Consider the following 20890-nt stretch of genomic DNA (forward strand, 5'->3'; position numbering starts at 1 on the left):
CCCCAACTTCCCTCCGCCGGGCCCGGCCCCCGCACTACCGGCTCGACCCTCGGTCCCGCGCCCCCGGCCTCTCGCGCTTCCCCTCGTCGAGCGGCCGGAGCCCGGCTGGGCGCGCGGCCCGCTCACCAAGCTTCCCACAGGCACCGCTCACACGCTACCGCCTCCGCCAAACTCTCCCACCACAGCCCGGGCCCCGCCCCTTCCTCCGCGGCCGGAAACCGGAAGCGCCCGCAGGCTCTCGCCCCGCCCCCAACCGTGGCGAGTCCCCAGCGACTCCGCCCACGGCCGCTTTCCGCCCCGCCCCCGAGCCGAGGCTCCGACGCCCAGGACTGGGAAAGAAGCGGCGCTTCGCGGCCGGGCGGCGGCGCCTCAGGCGCGCGGGGAGGCTGGGCGGGGCCTTGGCGAGAAGACGAAGGGCCGCTTCTCTAGCCCGCATGGTCGGCCCACGTCTCTGTGGTCCTGGGAGGGGGCGGGGCCCAACCGTGGGACGAGAACGGGGTGGAGCACCCCGCGCCCGGGCCCCGCCTCCCGCCCCTCCTCCGCCTCCTGCCCCTCCTCCGCCTCCTCCCCTTCCCCCGACTAGCCCCTGGCGAGGGGCGGGGGGTGGGTGGAGATTCTGGGGGAGTGGCGGAGTCACTGTCGTTTCAGCCAGGCGGCGGAGCGGACGGACGTGCCTGGTGCCCCGGGGAGGGGCGCCACCAGGGTAAGAAGAGGGCGAGGAGGTGGAGGTGGAGAGGAAGAGACGTCCTCCCTGCCTGAGACCTCTCGAGGCTCTGACCCCAGAGGCTAGGGGACTGACAAGTTCCTTCACCTCGGCTGCCTGAAGAGCCCACGACCCTGGAGGGCCCTGAGCCCACGGCACCAGGGGCCCCAGCACCGCCCCAGTGGCCTAAAGCGACAGTCTCAGGGACCACTGCAAGGTTTCCAGTTGCCTAGACAACGAACCCAGGGTCAGAGCAACAACCTTTCCAGCCACCTGCCTGGACTGCTGCCTCAGGCACCAGTCCCAACCCCGTGCGTCCAGCCCAGGTGATATGCCGGTGCTCTCCACCCCCCAGCCCTCGCGGGTGACCACGCTGAAGCGCACAGCTGTGGTCCTGGCCCTCACGGCCTATGGAGCCCACAAAATCTACCCCCTGGTGCGGCAGTGCCTGGCTCCAGCCAGGGGCCCCCAGGTGCCAGCAGGGGAGTCCACACAGGAGGTGTCCGGCGCCACAGCAGCCGTCGCAGCCAAGGCCGGTGTGAACCGGGTGTTCTTGCAGCGACTCTTGTGGCTCCTGCGGCTACTCTTCCCCAAGATCCTCTGCCGGGAGACGGGGCTACTGGCACTGCACTCAGCCACCCTGGTGAGCCGGACTTTCTTGTCAGTATATGTGGCCCGCCTGGACGGCCGGCTGGCCCGCTGCATCGTGCGCAAGGACCCACAGGCCTTTGGCTGGCAGCTCTTACAGTGGCTTCTCATCGCCCTCCCTGCCACCTTCATCAACAGTGCCATCCGCTACCTGGAGGGTCAGCTGGCCCTGTCTTTTCGCAGCCGTCTAGTGGCCCACGCCTACAGCCTCTACTTCTCCCAGCAGACCTACTACCGAGTCAGCAACATGGACGGGCGGCTTCGCAACCCTGACCAGTCCCTGACAGAGGATGTCGTGGCCTTTGCTGCCTCTGTGGCCCACCTCTACTCCAACCTGACCAAGCCGCTCCTGGATGTGGCCGTGACCGCCTACACCCTGCTTCGAGCAGCCCGCTCCCGCGGGGCCGGCACAGCCTGGCCCTCGGCCATTGCTGGCCTCGTGGTCTTCCTCACAGCCAACGTGCTGCGAGCCTTCTCACCCAAGTTTGGGGAGCTGGTGGCAGAGGAGGCACGGCGGAAAGGGGAGCTACGCTACATGCACTCTCGAGTGGTGGCCAACTCAGAGGAGATCGCCTTCTATGGGGGCCACGAGGTGGGGCAGGTTGAGGTCCTGAGCACAGAGGAAAGCCTGTGGCTGGGAGGCCTGGGAACAGGCAGCCATGGATGGTGGGGACAGCCCAGGGCTGGTTAAGACTGATGCCAGAGGTGTGGGCAGGCCACGAGAAAGGGAGGCTAGGGACAGCCAGGGCATTGCGCAGCCTAGACTTAGGCACAGAAATGGAGAAGCAGGAAGGCTGGGTGGGGACTGCTGTGGGCCGGCTGGCTGCATGCTCCAGGCCACTTCTGCTTCCTCTCCTCCTCGGTAAGGTTGTCCTGGCCTTGGAGCTGCGGATCCTAGCAGTTTGAGCTGCTAGAGCTCCTGGCTCACCCCACTCTTGCAGCCGGCCAGGAGGCTCCTACCATCAGGAAGCAGGGACGGTGGGACGCGGCCTGCTGCCTGGCCTCTCCTGGGCCTCTGGGCCCTTTGAAGGCCAGCGTCCGGCTGAGTTGGCCGGCCAGGCAGGCGGGTATTATGGGCATGACTCAGCCCAAGCGGAGGTTAACGAGCAGCGCCTAGCGCCACAGCTACAGCGGTGGCGGCGCTCGCGCGGCACTCGCTCGGCGCTCCAGGTCAAGCCCTCCCACGCCTGAGCCCACGGGCTGGCCTGGCTGCTGGCTCAACCTCCTCCCCGAGGTCCCGGGCCAGGGATGCCGGGCCCAGGCTGCCACTGCGGCGGGATGCACTTCCTGCCCGCCCAGCGTGGCCGCCCTTCCGCCCGGGTCCCAGGCGCCTAGCTCCCCGGCAGGTCAGGCCAGGGCCTGGCTGGGGGCCCCCTGCCGAGAGCCTGGTGCTGGGAAAGGTTACTCCAGGCCAGTGCTCTCTTTATCTTGCCTTGGCCCCTCCTCTTCCTCGTGCTTGGGGTTGCAGCTGCCTCAGGCCCTGCTCTCTGAGACTCTGGTTTCAGTTCTGAGTGCTTCACGGGGGAGGGGCCCAATGGCACCCATCTCCTGAAGGCCTGTATGTCCTCCCTGAGTCAGGTGGCCTCTTGCGCCCAGAACTTGTCTCATTGGCTGAGCATTGGGTGGAGAGGCAGACTTGTCCCTGATTTTTAAAAAAGGCTTGTTCCTGAACTCCGCGGAGAGGGCCCATCCTGGGCGTGGGCCGGGCTCCAGATTAGGAGAGAAAGCGCCTGGTCTGCAGCTGCAACCCTCTCTAATCTCCTCCTCTCCCGCACGCTGGGCTGCAGGGACTTGGCAGGCCGCCATGGCCTTGGGTGAGGCGCTTGGCACATTACCCGCAGCTACATTGTCAGCCCTGGCTGGCACTCCTGCCAGCTCCCAGCACGAGCCTGGGTTGCCAGGGTGCTCTGAGGAGGAGGGTTCACCTCAGGAACGGGAGCCTGGGCTTGAGGCAAAGCCAAGCTATGTGGCCCTGGATGGTGGGGACAGAAGAGAGATCACTGGCCCTTTGGAGGACTTCCTCCGGGCTAGCTTCAGGAAATAGCACGTTCACCAGTAGGATTCCCTGGCCCAGGAGGGAGGGCCCCGGTGTGTGTCCACGGCCTGTCTGTTTAGGCCTGAACCAAAGAGCTGGAAAGCTGTGTGGAGTGACAGGCCCCCATGGGTTACTCTTACTATGCAGACAGGTGGCTCACTCCAGTCCCACTAGCTGATGTCCCGATGGACAGTGGCCCAGGCTCAGATTAACAGGTAGGGGCAGAGGTGACTGGCTAGCTGGAGGGCAGACTGCAGGGTATCCTGTTATTACTGGGATTTCAACAAGGAGGCTTATTTAGACTCACACACACACAACCTCTTGTTGCCTTGAGGAGACCGTAAACCTTTCTTAATAAGTCAAAGCATCATTTACAGGAATCTGATTCTCCTAGTGGCCCTGCCAGTGTGGTCCAAATTCCAAACCTCTTGCTACCTCCAGGCTGTGTGAGCTTGGGCAGGTCACTTTGCCTCTCTGGGCTTCAGAGGCCTCCTGTACAACGGACACGAGAGTACACGTGCAACGGGACGTGGTGAGGATCAAATGGTGTGGAAGTACTTGGCAGAGGAATCGGGGCCAGGCTGGGCAGCTGCTGTCAGGCGGGGCTGGGAAGGCAGGGCTGGCATGTGCACCCCTGCACTGAGCCAAGACATCCATGACCCAATCACCACCTTGTTGTGCCCACTTCCTGACACCTCCAGCCCCCGTGCTACCACGGGGAGCCTCTTTTTCTCCCACTCCCTTTCCTACTCTCTCTTTTCCAGGCCCTGCACAGGGCCCTTTTCCTACCTGTCCCCATCCTGAGATGGTGGATGGAGGCCCATGCAGGAAGGGAGAGGGGAGGGCAGAGGAGGCCCACCCCACTGCTGAGCCAGTGGGCTGGAGTCTTCAGCTGGCCCAAGGTGACGACAAGAGCCAGGCTGGGCATGGGGCTGCCCATTAGGGGGCAAGGCCTGCAGGGACTGGCTTGGAGCGGGCCCTCCAGGTTCCAGTGGGAGAATGAATGCAGTGCAAGTTTCTCACCCGGAAGAAGGGTGGGGAAGTAGGGGGAGGCGGGGCCTAAGTAGATAGAGACTGGTGAATCACATTCTTCAAAACTGAGTTCTGCCTTTGCTTTTCTGTGCTGCCCCTTGCTCAGTTCAGGGAGCCCCCGGCAGTTGCCCAAAGAAAAGGGCAAGGTGGCTACCCTCAGCCCAAGTGCAGAAGCTGTCCAGGGCAAAGAGGGGCATGGAGAGTGTCCCAAGGAGAGAGGTAGTGGAAATGGGGACGGAGTGGGCCTCAGAAGGGGGAGTTAAGTCCCTTCTTCACCACCGTTGTACCCTAGTGCTGGGATGTCAGGCAATCCCGTACCCGCCCCCCGAATTTAAGACCTGTCCCCTGTAAACGCAGTCCAGTCATAACCCCAGCTCTCAACCTTGTCATGGCCATCAAATGGCATAGCGTGTCTGCACGGCACTTGGGGCCTCTTGCTGTCACCCTGACGGTAGTTACCACGAGGGCTCTCAGTCTCTCTCTGTCCTCCCTTCCCCTGCAGGTGGAGCTGGCCCTACTGCAGCACTCCTACCAGGACCTGGCTTCGCAGATCAACCTCATCCTTCTAGAACGCCTGTGGTATGTCATGCTGGAGCAGTTCCTCATGAAGTATGTGTGGAGCGCCTCAGGCCTGCTTATGGTGGCCGTCCCCATAATCACCGCCACCGGCTACTCAGAGGCAGGTGAGCGCCAGGGCTCCCAGGGGGTGGGGCAGCGGCCCTGTGCTCCTGGACCACTGGGTGCTAGGCTTGGGAGGGCCCAGCACTCATCCCTCCTGCCTGCCCCTTCTGCTGCTGAGGCCATGAATCCCGGCTGGCATCCTTGAGATCACCAGGGGTCACACTCTCCCGCAGCTCCTTGTTGCCTTCCGCCTGCGTGCATCTCCCCTTTACAGCGTCTCACGCTCCTTGGTACCACTCAGCTGAGCCCGGGGACTGCAACTCAGGAACACTCTATGTCCCTTCACCAGGTGCATGTACCATTGCCCACCTGTCCTTGTCCTCAGCCCAACTGTAACTTGGAGGTGGGAGGATGGGGAAGTACCTCAAGCAAGCCCCTTCATCGCTCAGGCCTTGGCTTTCCCATGCCTGAACAGCTCTGGGACGTTGCAGAGGGTAGAGACCTCCACCCTAAGGCTGGGGGTCGGCGGATGACACGGAGACTGGAAAGCCTGTTCTGCCCCTGGCTTTAGCACTTGGGTCATCAGGATTCCCATTTTGTTCCTTTACTCATTTGTGACGTATTCATTCTATTCTTAGTCTTTTCGAGGCTGCCCTTTGAAAGGTTCACGTGCAGACCTGAGGAGTCTGGGTTGGTCAATAGCTCCTCCTCCGCCAGGCCGTTAGACCGCTTTAACTCAGGACTGGCCTGGCTGACACGCCAGCGGAGCCCGGCATCCAGCTGGCTTTCCTGTTGTTCGATCCTCGGCTCTGGCTTTATTGGGTCGACACGCATCTCCATTCACCCCCGTGTTTACTGATTCCTTTGCTCACCAGTCCTTTCCCGAAGCCCAGGTACCTTCTTCCCAATAGACATCTTTTAGAAGTTCTTTCTGCAAGAGAATGGGAACTTCGCAATTATTTTGTTGTCTGAAATGTCTTATTTTACCCTTTTTCCCAAACTAAAGTTTAGTTGGGTGTGGGAGTCGAGGCGGATAGTTATTTTCTCTTGGCCCGTTGACAATATTCCATTGTCTCTGTTGGAAAGTCTGTTATCAACTTTGGGTGCCCTGGACAGCCTGCATTGTCTCTCTCGTTACTTTTAGACTTTTCTCTTTGGCATTCTGCAGTTTCGCTCAGAAGTGTTTACCTGTGGCTTTCTGTTTATCCTCCTTCGGACTTGTATATCCTTTGAATATTCAGATTTTTCAATCGCTCTGGAAAATTCTCAGCTGTTATCTTTTCAAATATCGCCTCGCTCTTGCTCTTTTACTCTTTCCTCCTAGAACTCCTGCTGGACACGCGCTGACTTCTCACTCTCTCCTTTGCGGCTCTTCATCTCTCTTTGCTGGTCCCCATCTAGCACTATCACTGCTGAATTCTGGGAGGTTTCCTCAGATCGTCTTGCTTGCTCATTCACCAGTTTTCTCTTTGGCTACATCTAATTTGATTTTTTTTTAATTTCAGTGATTATTTCTATAAAATTCTATTTGATTCTCTTTTTTGGGGGGGGAAGATTAGCCCTGAGCTAACATCTGTTGCCAATCCTCCTCTTTTTGCTGAGGAAGACTGGCCCTGAGCTAACATCCGTGCCCATCTTCCTCTCCTTTATATTTGGGACGCCTGTCACAGCATGGCTTGCCAAGCGGTGCCATGTCCGCACCGAGGATCTGAGCTGTCAAACCCCGGGCCGCTGAAGCGGAACGTGCGCGCTTAACCGCTGTGCCACTCGGCCGGCCCCTGATTCTCTTTTAAATAGAAATTTGAAAAGAGAAATTTTCTTTTTCAAATAGAAATTTCAAACTGCTTGTGTCTGTGTCTGCTTTTCTCCTCTTTTTGACTGCCCCTTTTATGCTGTGTATCATATTAATCGTACTTATTCGGTGGTCTCTATCCAACTCTTCAGTTAGCTGAATTCTTGGGAGTCTAAGCCAGCTTTATCTTCTCTCTGCTGCTCTACACTTAGGGTCCTTGTGGGTTTTGCAGCCAGACTTCCCTGGGAGCCCCTGGGCCTGACCTCCCCGGCATCTTGGCTTCTGTTTTGGTCAAGCACTCCTGGTAATCAACCAGTTGGAGGCAATTTGCATGTTAACTTCTCAGCTCAGGGAGGAGGGTTCCTGAACTTGGAGGGACTATTCCTTTGAACCCCAGACACGTAATTGCAGATTCTTAGAGGAGACTTTTGTTCCCCTCACCTAGGGCCCCAGCGACATGAAAGAAGCTGCCCTGTCTCCTCCATCTCTGGTGATTTCACAGGAGTCCCTGGCTGCTGGCTGCTCTTTTTGCTCCTGGGAATTTCCCTTGCTTTCCTTGGAGCCCAGTTCTGCTTTAAAAGGTGTTATAGTTTATGCGGCTTGGTAGTAAGAGGGTTTTCAGTTATACATAAGGAAAGAGAGCCTGACTTCAGAACCAGAAGTCTCTTTGATTCTTTCCCTGTTGGCTTCTCTACCTTGGGACTTCCATACCCTCAGCTATCTGTCCCTCTATGGAAGACCCCCAAGACGAAAGATCCCATGGCAGGGGGGTAGTTACTTTCCACCAATGGGCCAACACAAACAGTGGCCTTAATTCAATTTAGGACCCAGTCAGCACACCTGGCCCAGAGCCTGGGGAGGGACCCATGAGGAAATCAACCTGTGATTTCAGTGAGGAAGCCCCTGCAGCTGCTTCCCTCTCTGGCTAGCACTGGGCACTGCTGACCTGTCTAGTCTCTGAGGCCTCTTCCTCCTCCGAAGGCCTGGGACTTTTTAGAGCCTCTGCTGTGCCGGGCTTCATGGGTGATTCAGAGAAGCATGAGCCCCTGTCTCCAGCCTCATGGCCCTTAGAGTCAGTTACTTGAGAAAATGTGAAACATTTTCATCCCAGCCCTCTTGCTCGCTCCACTTTTGTCTTACTGGCCCCCCTTTTATTCCCCCAATGCTTCTGCCTCAGGGCCTTTGCACATGCTGCTGGCTCTGCCAGGAATGCTCTTTCCACTGACGTCCGGTGGCCCCCTCCCTCCCTCTGTCAGAGCTTGGCTCCCAGGCCCCTTCTAGATGAGGCCTGCCCTGATCACGCCCTGCCTTTCTCTTCCCCTCCCCCACCTCTCTGCGCTCCCAAGCACTGAACACCCTATCTTTTCCACATATCTATCTGGTTTGTCATCTCTCTGCCACTTCGGACTGTGAGCTCAATGACGGTGGGGACTTTTGTCTGTTTTGTCCCTGCTGTGTCCCTAGTCCCCGACAGCTAGTGAGGGCTCCAGGTGCTTCAGGGAGGCTGAGAGCACTGGGGACTGGTGGGAGGAGGCAGGCACTCATCAACTGGGCAAGATGGAGCTACCTTTATGCTGCCGGCCTGCTGGCACTGCGCAGCTGGAGGGCCAGGAGAAGGGCGGCCTGGGTGGGAACAGCTGCCAGGGGCCCTGGTCGTAGCTGCTGAGACTCCAAGGCAGGCTGCAGAGGGCAGTTAGTTCTGTCCCTGGGGAGGTGCCAGCTGTTACCAGGATGCCCTGAGCACCTGCAGACTCTTTCCCTTTGTGTCTGTCCAGGTCTCAGCACATCCAGAGAGGCGGGCTTGTGTCCCCCTTGCCTTCTAGGGGGCTGTGTCCCTGAGGTCACGGTGGGAAGGAAGGCCCCGTTCCCTTTCCAGCCTGCACAGCATTCACGCAGCTTTGGAAGCCATCTGCCCTGAGCTGACTTCCCACCCGCTCCCACCCCTCCCCTGCCATTGTATCCCTGGAGCTCCCACCTCAGATAGATGTATATCCCTGGATCGAGTCTTTGGGCTCTTCACAGAACCTTCCTTCCCACCACTTCGGCCACGGGAGCCCCGGCTTCCCATGGATACCTACAATGGGCACCGCTCACTCACCCACACCCCAGGACCCTCAGAGTTGGCCTCCCCCTTACCCCCCATCACCATTGCCAGAACATTCCTTGTTTAAAAGCCCTGCCCCTTTGGGGAATCCAAGGGTCAAGGGAATCAAGGCCATTGACAAGAGAGGGTCAAAGTGAGCAACTCTGAAGCCTCGACTGAGAGAGAAAAACAAATCAAGACAGGAGCAGACCCCCGGGGAGAGATGAGGGCGTCGAAGATGGCCAGCCGTTCTCAGGGAGGCCACAGGATACAGCACTGAGGGGAGAGAGAGGGGAAAAAGGAGGCAGCAGTGGAGGTCCAAAGGGAAATATTCATGTTCAAGAGGCTCGGGGCTGCAATAGCTCCAGGTGTTGGACGCCAGTGCAGGCATGGCTCCGAGAGGGGCTGCCATCAGTGGTACAGGACACAGGGCCGGGGCAGTCTGGGGGAAGGGCTGGTGGTACCAAGAAAGAAACCCAAATGCCTCGGGGTTCGGTTTTTATCCACATGGTTGAGATGTAATTTAGCCTTTTAAAGTGTACGATTCAGTGGTTTTTAATGTATTCACAGAGTTGTGCAACCATCACCTCTAAGTCCAGATCATTGTCATCACCCCAAAAAGAAACCCTCAACCCATTAGCAGTCTCTCCCCCAGATCCCCACCCCCCAGCCCCTGGCAGCCCCTCATCTCTTTTCTGTTTCCACGGATTTGCGTCTTCTGGACCTTTCATAGGAATGGAATCATGCCATCTACGGCCTTTTGTGTCTGGCTCCTTTCTCTCAGCATGTTTCCAAGGTCCATCCATGGTGTAGCATGTGGCAGAACTTCACCCCTTTTTATGGCAGAATAACCTTCCATCGGATGGATACACCACACTTCGTTTATCCAGTCACATGCTGATGGACAGCTGGGCTGTTTCCACCTTTGGGCTATTATGAAGAATGCTGCTGTGATCATTTTGTTCAGGTCTTTGCCTGGACATATATTTTTGTTTCTCCTGGACGTATACGTGATAGTATATACAATAGAAATGTCTATTCAGATCCTTTGCCCATTGTTTACTTGGGTCGTTTGTCTCTCTGTTGCTGAATTGAAAAGGTTCTTTCTGGGGCTGGCCCAGTGGTGCAGCGGTTAAGTTCGCACATTCTGCTTCGGCAGCCCAGGGTTTGCCAGTTCGGATCCCGGGTGCAGGCATGGCACCGCTTGGCGAGCCATGCTGTGGCAGGCATCCCACATATAAAGTAGAGGAAGATGGGCACAGATGTTAGCTCAGGGCCAGTCTTCCTCAGCAAAAAGAGGAAGATTGGCAGCAGATGTTAGCTCAGGGCTAATCTTCCTCAAAAAAAGAAAAGAAAAGAAAAGGTTCTTTCTATGTTCTGGATACTAGACCCTTCTCAGATCTATGAGTGGCAGGTATTTTCTCCCAGCCCGTAGGTTGTCTTTTCACTTTCTTGATGGTTTCTTTTGGTGCCCAAAAGTTTTAAATTTTGTTAAAGCTCATTTACCTGTTTTGCTTTTGTTGCTTGTGCTTTTGGTGTCATATTTAAGGAGCCCTACCTAATCCCAGGTCACAAAGCTTTACTCCCACTTCCTTCTAGGAGATTTATAGTCCTTGCTCTGCCCTGCGGGCTGGTGCTCCACTTTGAGTAGCTGTGGGGGGCTGAGAGAGGGGTCGTTCTTTTGTGTGTGGATACCCAGTGTCCCAGTATCACTTGCTAGAGAGACTCATCTTTGCCCCAGTGGGTCAGTATTGATTTTCCAGTGTCCCCGCCCCTCCCCTCCACTGTGCTCTGCAGACTCAGAGGCCTTGAAGAAGGCAGCCTCAGAGATGAGGGAGGAGGAACTGGTGAGCGAGCGCACAGAAGCTTTCACCATAGCCCGCAACCTCCTCACAGCTGCTGCTGATGCCATTGAGCGGATCATGTCATCCTACAAGGAGGTACTCCCCCCGCCCAGCCCAGCCCTCGCCCCTGCCATGCCACCTGTCCCACCCTCGGCTGGCAGGAGCTGAGCCAGGGCCGCCCTCCCTGCAGGTGACAGAGCTGGCCGGCTACACAGCCCGGGTACATGAGATGTTCCAGGTATTCGAAGATGTCCAGCACTGCCGTTTCAAGCGGCCTGGGGAGCCCGAGGACACTCAGGCAGGGCCCGGAGCCATGGTAAAGTCTGGTGTCCGTGTGGAGGGACCCTTGCAGATCCGAGGTAAGGGTGCCCTCCCCGCAGAGGCCTCTCTGGTCCCTGCCCTCCCACCGCAGGCACCTCCCAGCACCACCCAGAGTGCAGGGTCTTTGAGCTGTGCCCCCGGGGCGGGCTTCCTGGGCGAGCTGTGGCTCCTACAGCCTCCCTTCCCAGAGCAGTCACTGCTGGCCAATGTCCTCACTCACCCAGTTCTTTTCGGGTGCACGGGCCAGGATTTCTCTTTGCAAAAGAGGGGGACATGGTCTCTGAGTGGAGGGGATCACTCAGCCACACCAGAGTAGGGGCCAGGGTGCTGTGGAAGAGGGGCCTGCGTGTCGGAGCTGCCGTTAAGATGGTTCCAGGAGCGAAGGGCAGCAGAGCAGGAGTGGACCCCATGCCTTGGGTTCCAGAGGCCAGAGAAATGGTTTTGCTCCTCCCCCGCCCAGAGCACAGCACTAGACACTGGCGGGGCCATCGACCACACACTGGCATGCTGTTGAGGGTGAGAGGGCACATGGAACCTCCCAGAAAGCAGAGGGAGGACTACTCCTCCCACTCTTCCTTCCTTGTGTTCTCTCTCTAGGCCGAGTGGTGGATGTGGAGCAGGGAATTGTTTGTGAGAACATCCCCATCATCACACCCGCAGGAGAGGTGGTGGTGGCCAGCCTCAACATCAGGGTAGGTCGAGTCGGGGAGGGGAGCACCCAACCAAGAAGCGCAGACTGGGCTGGGCTGGGCTGAGCCCTGGCACCCGGGCCTGGCCTTCTGAATCTGCAAGCCCCAGCCCTTGGCACCTGGCCTGGCTGGCCCACCTGTGTGTCAATAGCCATCGTCCCTAGATCTACACGACAGGCAGGCTAAGGTGGAAGTGAAAGACCAACGTGTCTCTGACTGTGGTCCCGGGGCAATAGAGTCAGAGTTGATAAAAGAGACTAGTGATTGCAGGATTGGCCAAGGGTCACCCAAGGGTTCCTGGGCCTATCATTGCCAGCCCTCTCAACCCACTCCGTCCCAGAGAAGCCCAGGACTTGGGAACTCTGGTTCAAGTCCAACTGTGGCAGAAGAGAGAGCCTTCCCCCAGCCTAGGCTTGTGTCCCACCCATCTGCTTTGAGAAGCCCCCAGTGCAGGTGTCTGTGCTGGGCGCACCCTAGCCCAGTGGGAGGGCTCTCAGCCACTACACAGGCTGTCTGTGGAAAGGAAGCCCTGGTGGTGGATGTCTACCAGTCTTCTGTGTCCCCAGCTAGGGCTTTGGACAGAGTCAGGGAGCGATGGAATGAAGAGGAGACGCTTCATTGGTGGGGGCAAGGGAAGAAGTGAGAGTCTTTCATTCATTCATTCAACCAATATTCCCTGAGCTCTTGGGTGAGCACTGAAAACCAGAGGTAAATCAGGGGCCTTTCCCTCTAGGAAGCCCCACCCTGGGGGGGCCCTAATGTGTTACAAAGGTCCCCAGTTAGACAGCTCCCCAGGGGCCAGCAGGGGCCACAGGAGGGTGGTCATCGTCGCTGGGGAGAGCGAAAGTCACATGAAGCGTCACCTACGAGCCTCCAGGCAGGTGGGCAGTGTAGTAAAGAAGTCCTCTTGCAGAGGGCAGGTCAAGAAAAGGCAGTGGAGTGGCAGGAGTGTGGAGCTGGGGGCCCTCGGGGCCAGGTCCCGCAGGGACTGTGCGCACATGGCCAAGGGGGTCAGCGGCAGGCAGGTCGTCAGCAGGAAGAGGCAAGCGGAGGGGAAGGGCCTGCTGAGAGGGACAGCACAGGATGGTGGGGTGACCCCCATCACCCCTGGCACTGGTCACTCTTGGTGTGTGTGGGGAACTGCCAATGGCTGGTTTACCCAAGGTGACTGGTTTCCAGGCAGGCCTGCTAGAAGCCCAACTAGGCAAAACCCAGAGGCCCTGGTGAGCAGGGGCACAGCTGGCTAGGGAGCAAGGCGAGGAGGTGAGGCGGGGGAGACTGGGATGGAAGAGCAGGGCTCGGGGGCTGAGCAAGAGCTCTGGCCTGGCAGAGCTGGTGGTGGAGCTGCCCTCTGGGGCTGGGAGATGTTGCGGAAGGGGAGCAGTTCCCAGCCAGTCAGCCGGCGGTGGGGGTGAGAAGGACAGTGGGAGAGATGCAGGGAAGATGATGAGTGAGGCAGCCATGGTGCCAGCTGGGGGCCTTGGCTGCTCTCCCAGGGCTGCTTGCTCAGAGGACCCGGGGCCCGATGGACCGGCCCTCACACATCTAGATGGAGGGAGGCCTGGGCCCCACCTGAGGGACTCAAACAACAGAAGTGGATTCTCTCCCAGTTCTGGAGGCTGGAAGTCCAGATCAGGGTATCTTCAGAGGGTGGTAAGGGAGAATCTGTTCCAGACTTCTCCCAGCTTCTTTCTGGTGGGTTGCTGGCCATGATTGGCATTCCTTGGCTAGCAGAGGCTTCACCTCAATCTGCCTCCATCTTCACATGGCATTCTCCCTATGTGCAGGTCTCTGTGTCCAAATGTGCCCTTTTTATAAGGACACCAGTCACATTGGATTAGGGGCCCACCCTACTCCAGGGTGACCTCATCTCGATTTAATTAATTATGTTTGCGAAGACTCTATTTCCAAATAAGGTCACATTCTGAGGTCCTGTGGGTTAGGACTCAACATACGAATTTGAGGAGGCACAGTTCAATCCATAACACTGACTGAGGTGAGCCAGAGACGGACGTTCACATGGGCCGCGCTCGTCGATCTTCTGTGGATTGCACAGGCCAGTAGGCCATTAGTCTTGCTGTTACGTCACACTGAGAAAGGGGGCACTTAACATTGTGGGGGGTGGGAGCTGTGCCCCAAGTGCCCTGACTCCATGCCCTGTGCTCTCCCCTGCCCCCAAGGTGGCAGTCTCCCTGCCCTCTGACCACCCTCCTCCCTGCACATTCCCCCCACAGCTCAGGGTGGCCTTTTTCTAACAGCAGGCATTTTCAAAAGACCAGTGGGCATCATGTAATCAGCTAATTGGGGAGTCTGAGGCCCTTGACACTGAGCCCAGGGACCATGGTGTCATCTCCAGGCCCCCTAGCATCCACAGGACTGTGAGAGAGCCGTGGGGGCAGGCGGAGCTGGGGCTTTGTACTGTCCACCTCGAACTCGAAGGAAAGCGCCTTTCCTGGAGCAGTTCCTGAAGAGAAAGCAGCTCTGCCGGGGAGGCTGAGATGCTAGGATCTCAGAGAAGTGGGATCGTACAGGATGGAGGGTGACGTTGACTTTCTGGGGAAGAATAGGCCCTCCTCGTGCTGGCCCCATGCTCTCTGGTGTATGTGGGGGCCTTAGGGGACAGGCCAGGGCCCAAAACAGGCATTCAGATAGGGCTCTGGACCCTGGACCTCACACCCTGGGCCCTGCCATCCCTTCCCAAGAGATCGAGAATGGCCTGCCTGCCAGCCTTGGCGTGTACTGGGTGCAGGGGGCTCTCCAAGGCTATCCAGAAGCCACAGGTGAGAGGAGAGAGGCCCACGTCCCCCTGGGTACCACGGCTGCTGCCCCCACAGGTGGAGGAGGGCATGCACCTGCTCATCACGGGGCCCAACGGCTGCGGCAAGAGCTCTCTGTTCCGGATCCTTGGGGGGCTCTGGCCCACGTACGGTGGCGTGCTCTACAAGCCCCCGCCACAGCGCATGTTCTACATTCCTCAGAGGTAAGTGCCCGGGCCGCCGGAGGGGCCTGCCCAGCCGACGGGGAGAGGCGGGGAGCTAGTCCCCCCAGCTCTGGCCCTGGCCTGTGGAGCCTGACACCCAGGAGATGGTAGAGCTTGGGGCCTCGGGAGAGGACAGCAAGATGCTGCCCCCAGAGTCAGAGGGGCCATGGCACCTCCACCTGGCACCCCACCCCACCTGCTCACCTGGCGACTTCACGGCTGTGTGGTGTGTGTGCATGATGGGTATGTGCACACGGGGTGGGTAGTGTATCTGTGTGCATGTGGTGTGTGAACACATGTGAGTTTATGCACATGTGAGCATGTTTGTGAGTGTGCTGCGATGTATGTGTGTGTGCCTATGTGTGCAGGGTGAGTGTGTATGTGTACAAGTGTGGTATGCATGAGTGTGTGTCCATGAGTGTGGATGTGGTGTGCAAGTGCACGGGGGGCGAGCACTGCCTGGAAGGCTTTGTAGCAGGGGTCTGTGGAGTCTGGCAGCCAGGACCCACACTGAGCCCACTCAGGCACAGGGCAGCAGCAGGGCGGCAGGGCCGGCCCCTCCCTCGGTGGACACGCAGCTTTCCCACAGGCCCTACATGTCCGTGGGCTCCTTGCGCGACCAGGTGATCTACCCAGACTCGGTGGAGGACATGCGAAGGAAGGGCTATTCAGAGCAGCACCTGGAAGCCATTCTGGACATCGTGCACCTGAACCACATCCTGCAGCGGGAAGGAGGTAGGGGCAGCTCACCTCTCAGCAACAGGGAGCAAGCCCCAGTTGAGTGCCCTTGGTCCCAGGACTCAGCCAGGGAACCCACTGCCACCCCTGCCCCTGCCTCCCTCTTGGCCCCTGAGAGATGAAGATCACCCCGATGTCCAGGAGTCCAGAGAGCTAGATGCCCCGGAGAGCCCCACCTGACAGTAAGCAGGCGGCCCCAGGTGGCCTCAGTGTGCTAGGGAAGGGAGGCCAGGCCCAACAGGGGGCATCCAGCAGGGGCCCTCACCTTCGGGGCCTGGGACACCCTCTCCAGGCTCTGGGGCTTGGTGGCAGGGAGGACCCTGTGGGCGGGCAGGGAGCGCTTGGAGGGCTGGATGGGGAGCCGGGGAGGAGGAGAGTGCAGGGTGTCTGTGCAGAGGGCCTGGAGGGGAGATGGCAGGAGCAGAGGCAGAGGGGAACCCCCACCATCCTGCTTCCTGGCTTGAGCCAGGGAGGGAGAGCACAGGAGGGAGGGACAAGCTAGTAGCAAGAGGAGGCATTGGTCAGGGTCTTATCAGGTCTGTCTGCAAATGCCCACTGTGCCCAGAGGGGAGGAGGAGGAGAGGGCGACCCAGCCGCCTGGGGGAACCTCCGGCGGGACGGGCCTGGGCTCCATTTTCTGAGTGAAATCGGAGCAGTAGGGTTCAGCCTCCTGCCTCCACCACCTAGGGGCAGCTCAACTTTGAGCGAAGCCCTCACCTCTGGAGAGTCTCCACCTGTAGAAGGGGGCGCACACCAGTCCCTCCCTGCAACAGTGCTGAGCCAGAAACTCCTGTGAGGACCCGTAGCGAGTTTGCCGGGGATGGCCAATGAGCCATGAGGATTCTCCCTAGGTGTTGTCGCCCTGGTTGCCATGGTCACTCCAGGGTGCCATGGTCACCCCAGCTTCCCCCTGGCCTGGCTGGACCTCTTTTGCTCCAGCTGCCTTCCTCCTGTCATCCATGGCACCCCTGAGGCTGACCCTCACAACCTGTTAGCATTGAGTTCAGCTGTGAGTAACAGAACCCCCCAACAGCGGCTCAAATCATTCACAAGTTTATCTTACTGTGACATAAAAGTCCCGAGGAAGGCAGACCACAGTTGGTGGGGGTGGCCCTGCTCTGTGAAGACCCATGAGTGGCTCTATGTGTGACCTCTGTTCCCAAAGTCACCTCATGGTCCAAGATGGCTGCTCTGGCCATCACATTACATAGGATGGAGGAAGTGGGGGGAAGGAGCAAATGGTGCATGCCACCTGTCTTTTAAAAGAAAGTTCCAGGGCCGGCCCAGTGGTGCAGCAGTTAAGTTTGCACGCTCCGCTTGGGCGGCCCGGGGTTTGCAGGTTCAGGATCCTGGGTGTGGACCTACACATCGCTTGGCAAAGCCATGCTGTGGCAGGCCTCCCACATATAAAGTAGAGGAAGATGGGCACGGATGTTAGCTCAGGGCCAGTCTTCTTCAGCAAAAAGAGGAGGATTGGCAGCAGATGTTAGCTCAGGGCTAATCTTCCTCAAAAAGAAAAGAAAAGAAAAGAAAGTTCCAGAAACTGCCACATGTGTAACACTTACGCTTATACCCCGTTGGCCAGAGTTCGGTCATATGGTCACACCTCACCTCAAGGTGAGCTAGGGAGTGTAGTCTTTTTTGTGGGTGTCCGTGTGTCCTGCCAAAACTTCTAGGCCTGTGGGAAGGCAGAGTGGAGGGAGGAGGCAAGGAGCCTTTCTTTCTTTCTTTTTTTTGAGGAAGATTAGCCCTGAGCTAACATCTGCTGCCAATCCTCTTTTTTGCTGAGGAAGACTGGCCCTGAGCTAACATCCGTGCCCATCTTCCTCTCCTTTATATGTGGGACGCCTACCACAGCATGGCGTGCCAAGCGGTGCCATGTCCGCACCTGCAATCCGAACCAGCGAACCCTGGGCCACCAAAGCGGAACGTGCGCACTTAACTGCTGCACCACCGGGCCGGCCCCACACGGAGCCTTTCTGGTGAATCACCCGCTTGTTCAAGTAGCCTGCTGAGGCACTGGCACCACGTGGTGACACAAAGGCCTGGCCCCTATGGGTGAGAAGCCTTCTGGAGAGACCACTCCAGTTGTCCTTGGGGCTCTGCTGAGCCCAGCTGCTGCCCACTGACAGAAGCATTGGCTGGGGCCTCAGCATCCCGTTAGGTCCTGTGTGAGTTTGCTGGGGCTGCTGTGACGAGGCACCACAGACCGGGCGCCTCAAACAACAGAAACGGACCGTCTGCCAGTTCCGGAGGCCAGAAGTCCGAGATCAAGGCGCGGGCAGGGTTGGCTCCTTTTGAGGGCTGAGGGAAGGATGCGTTCCAGGCCTCTCTCCTTGGCTTGTAGACGGCTGTCTTCTCCCTGTCTTCTCATCGTCTCCCCTCTGTGTGTGTCTGTGTGTCCACATGTCCCCTTTTTAAAGGACATCTGTCAGATTAGATTAGGGCCCACCCTAACCACCGCACTTCAACTTCGTCACCTCTGTGAAGACCCTGTCTCCAAATAAGGTCACATTCTGAGGTCCTGGGGGGTAGGACACCCAGATACCTTTTTTGGAGGGGCACAATTCTGGTCCCGACCCTTTCTTGACTGTTGAGGTAGCACCTGCAGACATTAGTGTACTCAAGAGCACACGCACCCAGCAGACAGCCTTCTCCGGGGTCAAATGTGCTGCCATCTGCCACTCTCACTGGGCTCCCCAGCCCCTCCTGAGTGACCCCAGGCCTGCCCACAGTGCACATCATGCCCGCTGCGCCTGGGCCTGGGCTGGGCCCTCTGCAGACGCTGCTAGTCCTTGTTGAATTGAACAGAACCCACTTGTCCCCTGCCCAGGTTGGGAGGCCACATGTGACTGGAAGGACGTTCTGTCGGGGGGCGAGAAGCAGAGAATCGGCATGGCCCGCATGTTCTACCACAGGTGAGCCATGCTGTCCTGTGTGGTCAGGCTCCCGCAGGCCCTGGGAGCCCTCTGAGCCAGTGGCAGAGACAAAGGGGCAGCCTGGGCGCTCCCCGAGGGCTGCGTGGGACCACCCAGGAGCCTGCTTAGTGTGCTTGCTCCCCGGGCCTCCTTCAGGGGGAGGCCGCACCATTAGGAGGCCTCACTCTGCTCCAGGCCCAGCAGGGATTGGGCCACAAGGAGATAGGATCAGTGCATGGATCAGGGTTCCCACCAGGGGGCTGGGGCCTGGCCAGGGCATCAGCAATGGAGGGTCCACAGCCTCACCCACTCGGCTCTCACCCCCAAGGCCCAAGTATGCCCTCCTGGATGAATGTACCAGTGCTGTGAGCATTGACGTGGAAGGCAAGATCTTCCAGGCAGCCAAGGATGCAGGCATTGCCCTGCTTTCCATCACCCACCGACCCTCCCTATGGTAGGTGCCCCCCTTCCCACTTGCATTCGACACTCCTATGGCTTTGCAACCAGGGAGGGGGCGGTGCTGCCATTGGAGGGCCCTGGGCTGCCCGGCGAGCGTCTCCTGCTGAACGGCCTCTGCACCTCCATCCCTGTCCCTCTCCTGGCCCAGGAAGTACCACACACACTTGCTACAGTTCGATGGGGAGGGCGGCTGGAAGTTCGAGAAGCTGGACTCAGCCGCCCGCCTGAGCCTGACCGAGGAGAAGCAGCGGCTTGAGCAGCAGCTGGCAGGCATTCCCAAGATGCAGCGGCGCCTCCAGGAGCTCTGCCAGATCCTGGGCCAAGGCCTCCAGGGCGCCACCACCTGACAGAGGGCCGCGGCTTGGCTCTCAGCCCTTGCCCCTCCCCAAGCCCTCGGATCACATGAAGGACACAGCAGCGCCTGCCCACTCACCCCCACACCCAGCATGCCTTTCCCTCCTCCGAGGCCTCCTGGCCACCGGCCTTCCCTGCCTAGAGGACTGCCAGCAACTCCGAGTGCCCCTCCATGTCCCCGCCTTCTGGCAAGTAGACATGGAGGGTCCTCCCCTGCTGCCTGCCCCACCCCTGCCCCTTTCCCTGCCCCACTGTGACTGTGACCTGGGCAGGGTGGCTGAGTCCTTTCTTCTCTTTGGGGAGGGGGCAAGGGGAGGGGGTGAGCCCCAGCTCACACTGCCAGCCAGTCTGGGCCAAGCCTCCGCATTTGTGCGGCATCTCCCTCCTAAGACAAGTCCCCCATTATCCCCTCCTCTTCCGTCCCTTGGAGACCTCATGGTCCATCCCTGTATTGCCACCACCCAAGTGGCCCGCAGAGGCTCCCGTCCCATGGGACGCCCTTCCTGCCATAGAAACAGCCAAACGGGACCCACGGCCAGACAGGGCCCATCATCTGCGCCCCTTCTGCCCGCCAGGAGAAAGACTTGTGCAGCGTTTCCTAGCGAACGATGATAAGAATGTTGTCCCTGTCCCTCTCGGTCCCCAGCCTTCTCTCCTTCTTCAAGCTAATTTATTGGATACCTATTAGTAGCCATCTGGATTCCCAACATGAGCACCCGCCAGCAGGGGAGGCAGCCCGGGTTGCGGTCCTTCCACGGGTGGCCCAGCCTCTCAAGCAGCCCCCAGCCGGCCGTCGCCCCACCAGTCTACACTGCCAGCTGCCACGGGGGACGGGGGTTGGGCAGGCCAACCGAAGCGAGAGATGGATGCTGGCACTGCCAGGCGTGAGGGCACCGGTGTTCCCAGCTCAGTGCCAAAGACGGGTCAGCTGGGGGAGCTGTCTCTGCAAAGCCAGCCCCCATAGGGGAGGGAGACCCCACCGCCGCCGCAGTGCCTTTCCGGGCCCCCAGCCCTCGGGCCAGGGAGCCTCCCTCAGTCGCTCAGTAAAAACCTCTGTGGAAAGTACGGTCCTGCCTCCCGGCCTCTTTGTCTGGTGGGGCTTCTGGGAGAGATGGAGAGGGGCAGCAGGTTGCCTGGAGGGGAAGGAATAATCTCAGCTACCAACCCCCACCAGAAGATGTCTCCCACCGGAAGATGTCCCCCACCAGAAGATGCAGCTCAGCACATTCTCCGGCTGACATGGCGGTCGGGAGGTAGATTCAGCAACAACATCACACAGAATTATTTGCTGAGCCCAACTAGGACTCTACACCAAGCCTGAGCCCGGTGCTGGGGTGAGGAGGAGGGGACTGATGCCTGCTCCATGCATGAGGAGCTTCGAGACAGATACTGTGGGAAAAACCGTGAGCAGCAAGGTGGGCTGGTGGGGGGACGTGGAGGAGGAAGAGTCCTGACCCGGGCCCAGCAAGAAGCAGTGGCGAGGAAGTGGTTCTAGACCTTCTAGGAGAAAGGAACGCTTGTGCAAAGGCCCAGGGGTGAATCAGGAGCAAGATGCAGGATGTCAATGCTGAGTGCAGGGGAAGGGGCTGGGGTTGCACTAAGGAGCCTGGACTTATTCCAGAGCCAACGAGAAGCCACTGAAGAGTTCTTAGCAGAATGGAAGCAATATGGAG

The 20890-nt window shown here is 58.9% G+C and overlaps 2 protein-coding genes across 3 annotated transcripts in view; one reads left to right on the forward strand and one right to left on the reverse strand.

The window, feature by feature from the left end:
* BCAP31 (B cell receptor associated protein 31) overlaps nucleotides 1-453 on the reverse strand; it is a 29291-nt gene extending 28838 nt beyond the window's left edge. The window contains exon 1 of one of the 2 annotated variants that reach the window (XM_023633930.2): nucleotides 39-453. The gene's annotated coding sequence lies outside the window, so the exon portion shown is untranslated. The remainder of the gene's footprint in view (nucleotides 1-38) is intronic. The other variant, XM_005614625.4, reaches the window with a different exon arrangement.
* Nucleotides 319-20282, forward strand: ABCD1 (ATP binding cassette subfamily D member 1). The gene is made up of 10 exons (XM_001491684.5): nucleotides 319-1943; nucleotides 4921-5101; nucleotides 10712-10854; nucleotides 10949-11117; nucleotides 11677-11771; nucleotides 14603-14748; nucleotides 15338-15483; nucleotides 18320-18404; nucleotides 18733-18858; nucleotides 19012-20282. Exons 1-10 carry the CDS (start codon nucleotides 1035-1037, stop codon nucleotides 19208-19210), a joined length of 2199 nt encoding a protein of 732 aa, XP_001491734.1. The 5' UTR covers nucleotides 319-1034; the 3' UTR covers nucleotides 19211-20282.
* The last annotated feature ends 608 nt before the right edge of the window (nucleotides 20283-20890 follow it).

This window comes from Equus caballus, chromosome X (genome assembly GCF_041296265.1).
Source record: "Equus caballus isolate H_3958 breed thoroughbred chromosome X, TB-T2T, whole genome shotgun sequence".
NCBI classification, from domain to species: Eukaryota; Metazoa; Chordata; class Mammalia; order Perissodactyla; family Equidae; genus Equus; species Equus caballus.

Coding starts and splice junctions, on each gene's coding strand:
- ABCD1 (XM_001491684.5), top strand. CDS start 1,035: ATGCCGGTGCTCTCCACCCCCCAGCCCTCGCGGGTGACCACGCTGAAG. Junction 5,102..10,711: donor CACCGGCTACTCAGAGGCAG/GTGAGCGCCAGG, acceptor TGTGCTCTGCAG/ACTCAGAGGCCTTGAAGAAG. Junction 18,405..18,732: donor GCCCGCATGTTCTACCACAG/GTGAGCCATGCT, acceptor CTCACCCCCAAG/GCCCAAGTATGCCCTCCTGG.